Here is a 13,247-nt window from a genome sequence, read left to right as displayed (position 1 = left end):
CACACACACACACACACACCTCATATCTGGACCATAGAGGGCAGTGTCTGCCCTACCTAGTAAACCCAGCTCACACACACAGTCAGTGTTTCATTTCATTAGTGTGAAGTGACCGGTCTGGACTGGACTGGACTGGACTGCCACTCTTGTGGCAACGGGTTTGTGTTGGGCCAGAACCCTCACGCCGCCAGACGGCATCAGCGGCGTCGTCTGAAACAGAACCGGCCCGGAGCTGACCCAGGCCCGCGCGTGTGAACCCGTGTCCAGTGCACTCTGGGTAGTCTGGGTGTCGAAGGCCAGCAGGCGCGTTTGCACTCTTTGTGAACAACAAGTTTGTGAACAAATAAAGTCTGTGGACTGGATTGTTTTAAAACACCATTCAGTCAGGGTACACACACACACACACAGATCAATAACAATTATTAATAAACTGCTTATTAATATTCATCAACACCATAACACACCAACCTGAAAACGCAAACAGACACAGAGTGTTTTGTGTTTTTCCTTGTTTAAATCCTGACTGTCTGTTAGTGGTGATAGTCCTCCTGGATGACCCATGTGTTTGTTATTCAGCGTTTCCATGGTAACGGCTAAGGTAGCAGAGCAGCACTGAAAACACCAGCACCTAGATCACACACACTCGTCTTTTCTCTAGCGGAAACACCACCACCTAGATCACACACACTCGTCTCTACTGGAAACACCACCACCACCTAGATCTCACACACACACTTGTCTCTTCTCTACTGGAAACACCACCACCACCTAGATCACACACACACACTTGTCTCTTCTCTACTTAGAACGTCAGGTCTGTCTGCAACATGGGCTTTGTCTTAATCTTCCTCATATCAAAAATGACTGATTCTCAATGTACCTATACAAAAAACCAATGACAGCATTGTTTAATATTTCCATTCATTTGTACAATGACAGATTCAGTACGTGGGACAGTGATTCTACAAGCTTCGACGCAAGGTCTCGAAGCTCAAAGGTGATTGGCTAACGGGATGTATACAAATGCTTTCACACTTATCACATGCTTTGGCAGCAGCTCTTGTGGATACCTGTGCCACTGCCATTTTTTTAAATCATACGCACGCACGCACGCACGCACGCACACACACACACACACACACACAATCCTGATGAGGTGAATTCAGGTGTGTGTGTGTGTGTGTGTGTATATATATGTCAGTGTCATTAAGTTGGTCAACATTCAGTGTGTTCATTGGAGATGATGTATATACTACTGCCTCATCTGTGTGGCACCTCAGCCTCCCCTTTAAAAGGCAGCCATGTTTGTCTGAGCCAGGCGGCCTCCCCTTTAAAGGCAGCCATGTTTGTCTGAGCCACTGGTTTCATCTGTTTCTTTTTTCATCTAGAACACCAATACAAAAATAATAATAATAATAAAAAAAACACTACGATGACAAAAAACGTAATAAAACAAGGATTAAAATGTGCTCTTTCTTGCATCTCTCCGATTTTTTTTGTAAATCTCTACATAATCAGAACTACAGACAACTCTTACACATCTCCAGTTCCCCCCCACCCCACACACACACTCTCTCTCTCTCTCTCTCTCACACACACACACACTCTATCTAACTCTCTCTCTCTCTCATTTAGGAGTAGGAGAGGTGTGAGCCATTGGAGATGTGTGACGTGACGGACGTGCTGCGGCTCAGGACTCCGTCGCCGGCCCCGGCCGAGGCCCCCCCGCCGGAGGCCGTCCTGCGCAGGGGCTGGGGGCTGTTCCTCAGGGCCATCAGGCTGGGCCCCCGCACCACCAACCCGCCGGGACCCCCCCCACCCCCACCCCCGCTGCCACCGTAGCCGCCCCCGCCGGACGAGCCCGAGGACTGGGGGGTGACGGAGGGGGGTGCGGGCGGAGGGGGGGGCAGCAGGGCCAGGGACTGGGAGGAGGAGCGGGAGGGCAGGTGGTGGGGGAAGGCGGAGGGGTGGTGCGGGTGGTGCTGGCTGGACCCCGGCCACTCGCGCTCACGCTCCCGCTCTCGCTCCCTCTCCCGCTCGCGGTCGCGCTCGCGGTACAGCTGCGGCGTGCTCTGGTGGTGGTAGTGCTGAGGCAGCTGGTGCCGGTGGTGGTGGTGCGACGATGAAGACGAGGAGGAGGAGGAGGAAGAGCGCGAGGACGGGTGCGGAGGCGGGGCCAGGCCCCCCCCGCCGCCGTCGCCCCCGCGGCCGCCGTGCGAGGAGGAGGACGAGGACGAAGACTCGGCGCGGCTGGGCCCGCGGCGCGAGTGGGGCTGCGGGACCCCCCCGCCGTGGCTCCAGTGGCCCGAGGGGCGCGGCGGCTGGCCCCCGGACGGGTAGCCCTGCTTGGGGTAGGCCTCGGACGGGATGCCGGTCAGGGCCAGGCTGCTGAAGCCCAGACGCAGGCTCTCCGAGTCGAAGGCCTCGATCTCACTGGCCTGGCGCTCCAGCAGAGAACGGATGCGCTCCGAACGCTCGTTCTGGAGGGACAACATCTCCTCCTCGATCTGCAGGGAGAGAAGGATGGAGATGGAGAGAGAGAAGGGGGGATCAGAAGGGGAGAGAGGAGAGGAGAAGAGAAAAAAGGGTTACAGTATCGTAATGAGGGAGAAAAGGGCATATGAAGAAACAACACCAGAAGTGCAAAACTTTCCACCAACACACACTCTCACACACACTCTCTCTCTCTCTCTCTCTCTCTCTCTCTGGTCTTTTAGCTCCCTCTCGTGCACACACACACCCTTACCCTCTGCTCCAGGTCCTTGAGCTCCCTCTCGTGCACGCACGCACGCACGCACGCACGCACGCACGCACGCACGCACGCACGCACGCACGCACGCACGCACGCACACACACACACACACACACACACACACACACACTTACCCTCTGCTCCAGCAGTGCCCTGCGTATGGACACCCTCTGCTCCAGGTCCTTGAGCTCCCTCTCGTGCTGGGTGTCGGTGTGGATCTTGATCTTGCTCTGGTAGGCGTTCAGCAGCTCCAGCTCCTGCTGCAGCTGCATGCGCAGCACCTGATACTCCGCCTCCTGAGTCTCGTCCAATCGCAGCTGCAGCGAGAGGGAGGTCAAAGGTCAACACGGGAGAGAAGCCCCAAAGGCTGATCTACTATCCTATGGGATCAGAGGGGCATTCTGGGATAGTGGAGGCCAGGTGAAGACAGGCAGGCAGGCAGGCAGGCAGGCAGGGTGTGTGTGTGTGTTGCCATGGCAGTGCTAATATCCTACTAGCTATTGCAGTGTTTCAGTGTTTGGACGGCCGCATCTCTCCTGAGCACAAAAGGAGATGAACACAAACACAGGTCTTCACTGTTGACTCAACCGCCTTAAATGAATCCTGATCAGTAATCAATCACACAGCTCTTCACTGTGGACTCAACCGCTTTAAATGAATCCTGATCAGTAATTCATTAATCAGTATTTGTTTTCCTTCACACATCCAGTTTAAATCCAGTCCCACAGAAATTATCTTACCGACAAACGCTGACAGACCTGCATGTCCTGCATGTTTGCTAACCGATGTCTACTAACTGCAAACTATATTCCATCCATGCTTGCTCCCCACCATGTGCATTTCCCACCCCGACAGACATCCACAGTGATGTGGGCTACACATCCCATTTCCGTGGTTACGGACGTACACGCGTCTCATCTAGACGTCTGTCGTGGCTGGATAAATACATCGGGAGAGAAGGATGGGGTGCAGGGGCAGGGGCGCGGGGAGGGTTAGCAGGGGTGTGGTTTTGGGCGTGAGGGGGCGGGGCGTAACCTGTGATTGACATGTCCTTGCCTTACTCACAGCCTGCGTGGAGAGCATGTCGTTAATGGAGTGGTCGTACTGCTCGGCCAGGATGGCCAGCTTGCGCGTCTGCTCGTCCTTGAGGCGCTTGAGCACCCCCTTGTGTTCGCTCTTGGGGGTGGACTCCAGCAGGTGGTTCCGCAGGGCCTTGTACTGACGCGTCTGGATCTTACACGTCTCCTGGAACTGGCGCTTGATCTGCATCTCCTTAGCCTGGAGGGGAGAGACGGGTGGGGGGGAGGAAGAGATGGAGAGAGAGAGACGGGTGGGGGGAGGAAGAGATGGAGAGAGAGACGGGTGGGGGAGAGAGAGATGGAGAGACAGAGATGGAAAGAGAAAGACAGAGAGAGATGGAGAAAGACGGACAGCACAAGACGAAGACAGATGGCCACGTGGAGAGAGTAATGGAAACACACAGAGAAACACACCACACACACACACACACACACACACAGAAACACAGAGGAAGGAGGTCAGAATCAGAGACAGCAGCTACTGATACAGGAAGAGGTGTGTGTGTGTGTGTGTGTGTTAGAGACATTATGCATTCATATTCCTACAGAGCGGCAGATGACACACTTGCAGGATCACCACATTGGAAGTTTTGATTGGTTCAGTGACACTTATCAGAACTCTGAAAGGAGGGCATGATTGTTGCTTGAGAGAGAGAGAAAGCACACACACACACACACACACACACACACACACACAGAGAGAGAAACAGGCCAGCTTGGTTTGATCTGCTGCGTGAAGCCACCTCCTTTGGGTTGACTCCAGAGCCACCTCCTTTGGGTTCACTCCTCCCAGGCAAGCAGAGGAGAGCAGAAGAGGCGAAGGAGAGGAGGAGACAGCATCAGACACTCACCTGGGCATCCCCACTCCAAACACGCAGCCAGAGGTCATTCAATTCAAACATGTGGACCTTTCACTCCTCAGGTGGTTGTTCGCTCGCTGACAGCAGATGTGCTTTCTCTGGCTCGAGTGTAAATATCTCTAGGGTGACTATCTTACTATGAGGCAGACCTGACCCTCGTCCAGCATTAGAGGTGGGTCACCCACACACACACACACACACACACACACGGACACACAGTCTTCCTAGCCTTTTGGAGTTGCTGAAAAACTGATGGGCTGTGTCAGGGATCATGATGTTTGTAGCTCTGGAGTGATGCATGGCCGCCTCACCTCCAACATCAACATCAACATCATTCGTCTCCTTCCTAAGACTGATCAGATCAGTACCGCTGGTGTGTTCTAGCCTATGGGCTCGTGTACAGAACTCTGTGTATTTGATGGAGGGGGGGGGCTTAACATGAAAATGATGATGAAGAAATCAAGACAAAGAACTGAAATTAAAACAAAAAGCACAAATGGTCAAACGAAAAAGAAATTTATTTCAGGAGTGGAAAAAATGTCAAGTATGACAAAATATATATTGCATATTCCCACCTGCACACACTCATGGAAATCTCCATTAGTGTGTGCGCACACGCACGCACGGACACACACACACACACACACACACACACACACACACACACACACATTTTCAATGAGTATGAAATGTAGACAAGATGGCTGCTATGGGGGTCTGTCGCAACATTGACTTACAAATACTGCGGATATGAAAACGTCCATTAAAAAAATCAATGCCACATACAGCGTGATACAAATAGAACACAACTTATGTAAACAAAAAAACTAAAACAAAATGGGTCAACATAACAAACATTAACGACAACAAACCCTTTGTTCCATTCAGAGGGGGACGAGAGGGGGGTAGCGTTTAGAGGACATAACCGGGCGAAAGGAAGAGGAAGATGGTCAGGGTAGAAGGCCTTCATCTCTCCTTTATGTGCTTATAGAAGCCCTTAAGTGCATCGCAACAGCACACACACACACACACACACACTCTCTCTATAGAGATAGACCTCATTACGTTTTTAAACATTTTGGGGGCATTTGTTGAAATATTTAGACATGTTGGGTAACCGTACATGACATACAGTAGATATTCTGCACAACTGGAATATAAATTCCACACATACACACACACACACACACACACACTATCCTCTCCTAAATGTTTCTTATCATGGCTTCAGTGTTCAATCAGACCAAGACTCGTTTCTGCAACAAACAAAAACAAACTCTCAACCCTTTGGTCATCGTGTTTGCTCTTCTTCCCACATTAAATCTGAATCAGAGCGGTACACGTCCAGACCTCTTCATTTGTACTCGGTACATTCTGCCACGCAACCATCTTTGGTTATAGCTGGGCATCACTCTCTCTTAAGACACCCAAGGCTTCTTAATAAGGCTTCCCTAATGTGATTGTCATTTTGGCTTCAAAAAGAGCACTAACTACACTGAACCACTCCACACACAGTGATAACAGCATACGCTAGGCTAGGTTAACACAACAACCTCCTGCTGGTCCACGGAGTGACTCCACACACAGCCCTAACAGCATAGGCTAGGCTAGGCTAGCTGCCCAATAACCCCCTTCTGGTCCACGGAGTGACTCCACACACATTTTTAACAGCATAGGCTAGGCTAGGCTAGGCTAGCTCCCCAACCTCCTACTGGTCCACGGAGTGACTCCACACACATTTCTAATAGCATAGGCTAGGCTAGGCTAGCTCAGCTCCCCATCAACCTCCTGCTGGCCCATGGGACGGACTCCACACACATGGGCTTTCAGCACACAGACTAACTGTGTCCTCATGTATGCGAATAACATAAATAATAAAAGTGTTTACATGGTAAATATTTAATAATTAAGTTATTGCTAGGAAACAATAACATATATGTATAAGTCTATGAAGAATCTAATATGTGATAATAACCTTTATCTCAAGTAGCTCCTAGTTTTTTTTTTAAACAACATCATATCTCATATACTACGCTGTGGTTTACAAGAAAATATATAAAAAACAAAAACACAAACCTGCATATCGAATCTCCTTGACCTGTACTCAAAAATGCATAAATATTTCATGATTCTAAGAACACTTGCGGGTTCTGCTTTGGTTGAATCCTACAGGAGAACAATATGAGCTAAAGTAAGGAACAGAGAGAACCCAGTAGAACACAGAACCACTTAAATGCTGCACCGGTCTTCCTCTTTTCCAGTTAAGACTAACGGTCTCCTCACTAATACTAAATAAGGCTAGGATCCCCTTCACCTGGTCCATATCAAGTCAGATTGTACATGGTTGGGAACTGTTGAAGGTTCCACAGAGCCAAGCTATTGCACTGAGGTTCTACGTAGTGTATCTGGCTCCAGCGAGTAGCTTTGGCCATATTGCTGGTTTCACAGTGGGAGCAGTGCTAAAAAGCTCTGGAGGGGGTCTAGTCACATGACGCTGTGGTCACATGATGTCATGTTCACAAGTGGCCATTTTGAAATTGGTACTGCACTCGGCTAACAGTGCTAAGCTAACTTCATATGCTTGAAATTGTAAGACTTCCATAAAAGTTTAAAGAAACACACGCACACAATCATACTCAACAACATTGCACAAACATGGTCTCAACAACAACCATATGACATTCTCTTACCATATAAGAAAAAAATGAAACACTTGTAAAAACAACAATGAAATGAGAAACTTTTACAAAAAGCAAGATACTGAATGACACTGAACCTCTGAACAGAGGATGAAGGTGACAATGACGGGATGGTGACATGATGTTGACATACACCCCAGCACACACACACACACACACACACACACACACACACACATCGTAAGGAAGTGACCCCTGCCACCAGGACGCCATGCATTTTGGAGGGGGGGGCTGTGAAGGGACCCAAGGAGTGTGTGAGGGAGGAACACACACACATACACACCGGGCTCGTTGCACACGGTTACATTAATCAGTCATGGACGGATAAAACATACAAACACACTCAAACACACACTTGCCACAGTCTGGACCTCGAAGACTTTCATCCCTGTTTCCTATGATCAGACTCCCCATCCTCTTTCCTCTATTTTTCCTTTCCTTTCTTTTTTCTCTCTCTCTCTCTATCTCTCTCTCTCTATCTCCAAGGAACCACCTTCCCTCTCATGATCCTCCCTGATGCGGTTCTCCTGAGTCCGCTCTCCCACCTGCCCTCCTCCCTGTATATGCGCTCCCGGTCCTCTCTCTTGCGCCTCTGCTTCTCCCTCCTCTGCCTCTCCCTCTGCCTGCGCTCTCGCTCCGGGAGAGGCAGTAGCCGTGGCAACCGGCTGGGCCTCTCGGTGCGGATGAGCCCGAGGGCGCGGAGCCTCCTGAGGTGGGCGGGGGGGAGCTCCTTCAGCACGTGACTTGCCATGCCCAGCACCCAGGCGTTGGCCAGGTCGGCGAGGACCCCCAAGGGCCGTCTGAGGAAGCGCCTGAGCCAGAGGCGGCTGGAGGCCAGCAGGGCTGCGTGACGGCTGACGGTGGGGGGGCGCAGGTGGGGGGGCAGGCTGGAGACGGCCACGGGGATGCGCGACTGGAGGACGCCCCAGTTTCGCCCGGCTTTGGGGAACATGTGGTAGAGGTTGCGTTCGGTCACACCGCCCAGCAGCGACTGGCACACGGCGAAGAGCGGGCGCGGCAGGCGGAAGAGGAAGAGCATCCAGCGGCGGCGCAGCCTCTGGGGGGCGCCGTCGAGCAGCCGGCGGGCCGGGCGCACCACCAGCACCAGCAGCAGGTAGAGGGAGAGGAAGAGCCAGGGCGAGCTGAGGAAGAAGCCCGACACCAGGGCCATGGGCACGTAATAGAGGCCCAGGCTCACGGACAGGCCCAGACTGAACAGGCCTGAGCCCCAGAGCGTCAGGGAGAGGAAGGAGGAGAAGGAGAGGGAGCAGACGGAGAGGAGGAGGAGGTAGGAGAAGAAGAGGGCGAGGAAGGCCAGCTCGGCGGAGAGGAGGAGGGAAGCGAGGGAGGGGAGGGGAGGAGAGCGGCGCAGGGAGAGGAGGAGGATGGAGAGAGAGAGAAGAGTGAGGACGGAGGGGTGGGCGGCGGCGGAGAGGGAGAGGATGAGGGTGATGGCGTGAGAGAGGAGGGAGGGCAGGGAGGAGGGGGGGGGAGGGGGCACGGGGGGAGTGGGGAGGGGCGGGGGCTCGAGCTCTTCCAGCGTGTCTGGGAAGTAGAACTCTGACAGCTCGTCTGCTTCCCGCGCTCGCTGCCGTTGCCGCGGGTGACGCTCAACCGAAGGGGAGGAGACCAGCTCTGATGGACAGCCATCGGCCACACCCCTGTCGTCCTCGTCTTCAGTTTCAGACTCTGTCTCTCTTTGGTCTTCGTCATCGTCATCATCATCTTCATCATCATCATCATCATCATCTTCCTCCCAACGGTCCCCCTCTACCTGTCTCTGATCCACCTCTTTCCACTCCTCTGTATGTTCTCTATGCATCTCTCTCTCCTCTTTCTTCTCTTCTCTCTCCTCATCATCACATTCTTCTTCCTGTCTTTGGTCTGTGAGGTCATCAGTAGCCCCCTCTCCCATCTCCACCCCTTCTCTACCTTCTTGCTCCTCATCCCTCGTTCCCCTCTCCTCCTTAACCTCTTCCTCCTGCCCCTCATCCTCCCCTCCCTCCTTTCCCCTCATCTCCCTCTCTCCCTTGTCCTGTTCCTCACCACACATCTCCCTCTCTCCCTCGTCCTGTTCCTCACCACACACCTCCCTCTCCTCCTCGTCCTCCGTCCCGTCCCCCCCCCCAGGCGCCCCCGCCGTGCCCCCCCCCTCACTCACTCTCAGGCTCTTTGGCTGCTGGCGGACCTCCACGGCGTGTTTCTGGCGCAGCTCCTGCTCGCGGCGCTTGTTGTACTCCATCTGGTTGGTGAGCTCGCTCTGGTGCTGCGCGCGGATCAGGTCGGCCCGCGTGCGCTGCAGCGCCCCCAGCTGGCGGAACTCCATCTCCTGCGTCGACTCGTGGTGGCGCAGCAACATGGCACACTCAAGGTCCTTCAGTGTCTGCTTCTTATTCAGATCCTACACGGATGGAGGGATGGAGAGGGGGAGAGAGAGAGAGAGGGAGGGATGGAGAGGGGGGGAGAGAGAGAGAGAGGAAGAGAGAGGGGTAGAGAGAGAATAGAATAGATGGATAGAGGTAAAGATGGAAGGAGGGAGGAACAGAAAGTATTAAAGTGGCATTATGCAGTAATTGTACATAGCATATCGTTAGCGATTAGCAATTGTTCCGTTATGCTACTTTAAGTGGTTAGCTTCTAACATGTGTGTACCTCTCTAAATTGGTCCTGCTCCAGGATGTGTGTGTGTATGTGTGTGTGTGTGTGTGTTTACAAGTATGAATTTTGGCTTCCAACCATTACAAAAAGATGATAATACAGATAAAACAATGTATGTGCCGCTTTCCGTTTGGCAGTGATGCTCTGGTTGTGTGTGTTTGGCAGTGATGATCTGGTTGTGTGTGTTTGGCAGTGATGATCTGGTTGTGTGTTGTGTGTTTGGCAGTGATCTGGTTGTGTGTTTGGCAGTGATCTGGTTGTGTGTTGTTTGGCAGTGATCTGGTTGTGTGTTGTTTGGCAGTGATGTGGTTGTGTGTTGTTTGGCAGTGATGTGGTTGTGTGTGTGTGTGTGTGTGTGTGTGTGTGTGTGTTTGGCAGTGATGTGGTTGTGTGTTGTTCGGCAGTGATGTGGTTGTGTGTGTGTGTGTGTGTGTGTGTGTGTGTGTGTGTGTGTGCGTGTGTGTGTGTGTGTGTGTGTTGTTTGGCAGTGATGTGGTTGTGTGTTGTTTGGCAGTGATGTGGTTGTGTGGTTGTGTGTGTGTGTGTGTGTGTGTGTGTGTGTGTTGTTTGGCAGTGATGTGGTTGTGTTGTTTGGCAGTGATGTGGTTGTGTGGTTGTGTGTGTGTGTGTGTGTGTGTGTGTGTGTGTGTGTGTGTGTGTGTGTTGTTTGGCAGTGATGTGGTTGTGTGTTGTTTGGCAGTGATGTGGTTGTGTGTTGTTTGGTTGTGTGTTTGGCAGTGATGATCTGGTTGTGTGTTGTTTGGCAGTGATGATCTGGTTGTGTGGTTGTGTCTTGTGCTCTACACGCTACAGGCCTAGTCTACGGGGAACGTCCCCAACACCCGTGAGCACTGCACAAGACCAGAGGGGTGGAGTGGGGATTTTTAAAACACAGACATAATAATGTTGAGTCTAAACGTTGAGCTTCTGCGAGTTTCAATCTCCAACTCAGCCAACGCGTTTAGTATGAAATGTTGCCGAGTTTATTTCCCACGTGTTGCAGTCCTGAAATAAGGACGTCACATTCCCACATGAAAAAGAGGAATCTGCTAGTGAAGCTTCAGTGCACCATTACTCAGTATATGTCATCGGACCGCACTCATCTCCTCATATGAACCAATGATATAGTGAAATATGATTGACCAGCCCTAGTGTGTGTACCTCTCGGAGTAGGTCCTGCTCCAGGTTGTGTGTGTGTGTGTGTGTGTGTGTGTCTGTGTCTGTGTGTGTGTGTGTGTGTGTGTGTTTGTGTGTGTGTACCTCTCGGAGTAGGTCCTGCTCCAGGTTGTGTGTGTGTGTGTGTGTGTACCTCTCGGAGTAGGTCCTGCTCCAGGTTGTGTCTAGTTAGCAGCATCTTCCTCTTGTACTGGCGGGCCTGCAGCTCATAGTACTGTCGCTGTCGCCGTAGCAACCCCGCCTCCTCCTCGGCCTGGATCTGCTGCATACATTCCTTCTGCTGGACCAGCCACTCCTGCTTCTCCCGCTTGGGCGTGGACTGGTTCTCATTCAGCTCCTGCACACAGGGGAAGGGTTTCAGTGCAACACCACACAATTACATACCCAGGGGAAGGGTTTCAGTGCAGCACCAGACAATCACATACACAGGGGAAGGGTTTCAGTGCAGCACCACACAATTACATACACAGGTGTGTGTGTGGTGAGAGCGCCTGTGTGTGTCTGTGTGTGTGTGTGAGAGCGTCTGTATGTGTGTGAGTGTGTGTGTGTGGTGAGAGCGTCTGTGTGTGTCTGTGTGTGTGTGTGTGTGTGTGTGTGTGTGTGTGTGTGTACCTCTTTGAGTTGCTCCTTGCGCTGTCTGTACTGGCGTTTCTGAGAGTCCAGCAGGCTGGTGAGCTCCTTCTTCTGCTGGCCCAGAATGTGCTGCTGGAACTTCTTCTCCTCCGTCAACACAGCCTTAGTCTGGGGGGAGAAGAAATATTAGTGTCGCCCTCTACACCGCTTCTCTCTACACCGCTTCCCTCCTCCTCTCTTTCTCTCTCTATACACCTCTTCCCTTCTCACCTGTCTCTCTGTCTCTCTCTACACTTATTCTCTCCTCACCTTCTCCAGTATAGCCTGATATTGCTCTGGACTGTCTCTCTCCTTCCTCCCTCTCCCACTCATCCTCCCTCTCCCACTCATCCTCCCCTTCTCACCACCTTCCCCAGTATGGATGACATTGTTTCTTGTTGAGTTTCTCACGCTCCAGGCTATCGCCTTCTCCTCATCCATCTCTCTCATATATTTATATATACACACACATACACACACACACACACACACACACACACACACACACACACCTCTTCCTCTCTCTCTCTCTCTCTCTCTCTCATATATTTATATATACACACACACACACATATCTTCCTCTCTCCCCCTCACCTCCTTGTCCAGTAGGCCCGAGTGTTTCTTGTTGAGTTTGTCGGCCTCGGTGCTGAAGTTGTTCCTCTGGTTCTCCAGCTCCTTGTCGAGGCGCAGCTGGTGCTCGTCCATCTCGGCCTTCAGCTTGTTCTCCAGCGCCATGAGCTGCTTCTGGTGCTGCCGCCGCATGCGCTTGTAGCCCGACATCTGCTCCCGCAGCGCCGAACCCTGCTCGTGCTCCTGGATCTGACGGGTCACCAGCGACGCCGTGCGGATGGTGGCAAAGTGGTCGCGGCCACGTCGCCGCCGGCCCCCGCCTCCTCCCCCGCCGCCTGCTCCTCCTCCTCCTCCACCACCTCCTCCTCCACCGCTGCCTCCACCACCTCCGCCTCCACCTCCACCACCACCACCACCATGCTGATGCTGCTGATGATGATGATGGTGAGAGTCCACCTCGGGCTGGTACGGGTCGTCATAGATGTTATCATGGCTCTGAGGGACGGAGAAATGGAAAGAGGGAGGTGGAGAACCAAGGAGACGGAGAGAAAGAGAGGAAAGAGAGGAAGGAGGGAGAGAGGGATATGGAGAAAGAGGGAGGGATAAAGCAACAGATGGAGAGAGAGACAAAGTGAGGGAGGAGAGAAAGAGAGAGGGAGGGAGAAAGAAAGACAGACAGACATGGAGAGAGAGAGAGACAGACGAAGAGAGGGAAAGATAGAAATGGAGAGAGAAAGAGAGGGAGAGGGAGAGAGAGAGAGGAGGAAGAGATGGACAGGAAAAGGGGGAGAAAAGATATAGAGGGGGAAATGAAGAGGAGGGGAGAAAGGGATGAAGGTAG

General features: G+C 52.3%; 1 protein-coding gene across 1 annotated transcript in view; it reads right to left on the bottom strand.

Moving 5' to 3' along the window:
• Positions 1 to 883: 883 nt before the first annotated feature.
• Positions 884 to 13,247, bottom strand: part of taok2b (TAO kinase 2b) — a 29,185-nt gene continuing 16,821 nt past the window's right edge. Inside the window, exons 13-19 of the mRNA XM_031568092.2 lie at positions 12,431 to 12,901; positions 11,837 to 11,965; positions 11,358 to 11,561; positions 9,552 to 9,791; positions 3,818 to 4,030; positions 2,887 to 3,069; positions 884 to 2,507 (exon numbers count right to left, since the gene is read on the bottom strand). Of these exons, the coding sequence (XP_031423952.1) occupies positions 1,632 to 2,507; positions 2,887 to 3,069; positions 3,818 to 4,030; positions 9,552 to 9,791; positions 11,358 to 11,561; positions 11,837 to 11,965; positions 12,431 to 12,901 (2,316 nt within the window). The 3' untranslated portion in view covers positions 884 to 1,631. The remainder of the gene's footprint in view (positions 2,508 to 2,886; positions 3,070 to 3,817; positions 4,031 to 9,551; positions 9,792 to 11,357; positions 11,562 to 11,836; positions 11,966 to 12,430; positions 12,902 to 13,247) is intronic.

This window comes from Clupea harengus, chromosome 1, assembly GCF_900700415.2.
Source record: "Clupea harengus chromosome 1, Ch_v2.0.2, whole genome shotgun sequence".
Taxonomy (NCBI): Eukaryota; Metazoa; Chordata; class Actinopteri; order Clupeiformes; family Clupeidae; genus Clupea; species Clupea harengus.
This window is presented reverse-complemented; position numbering and strand designations above follow the sequence as displayed.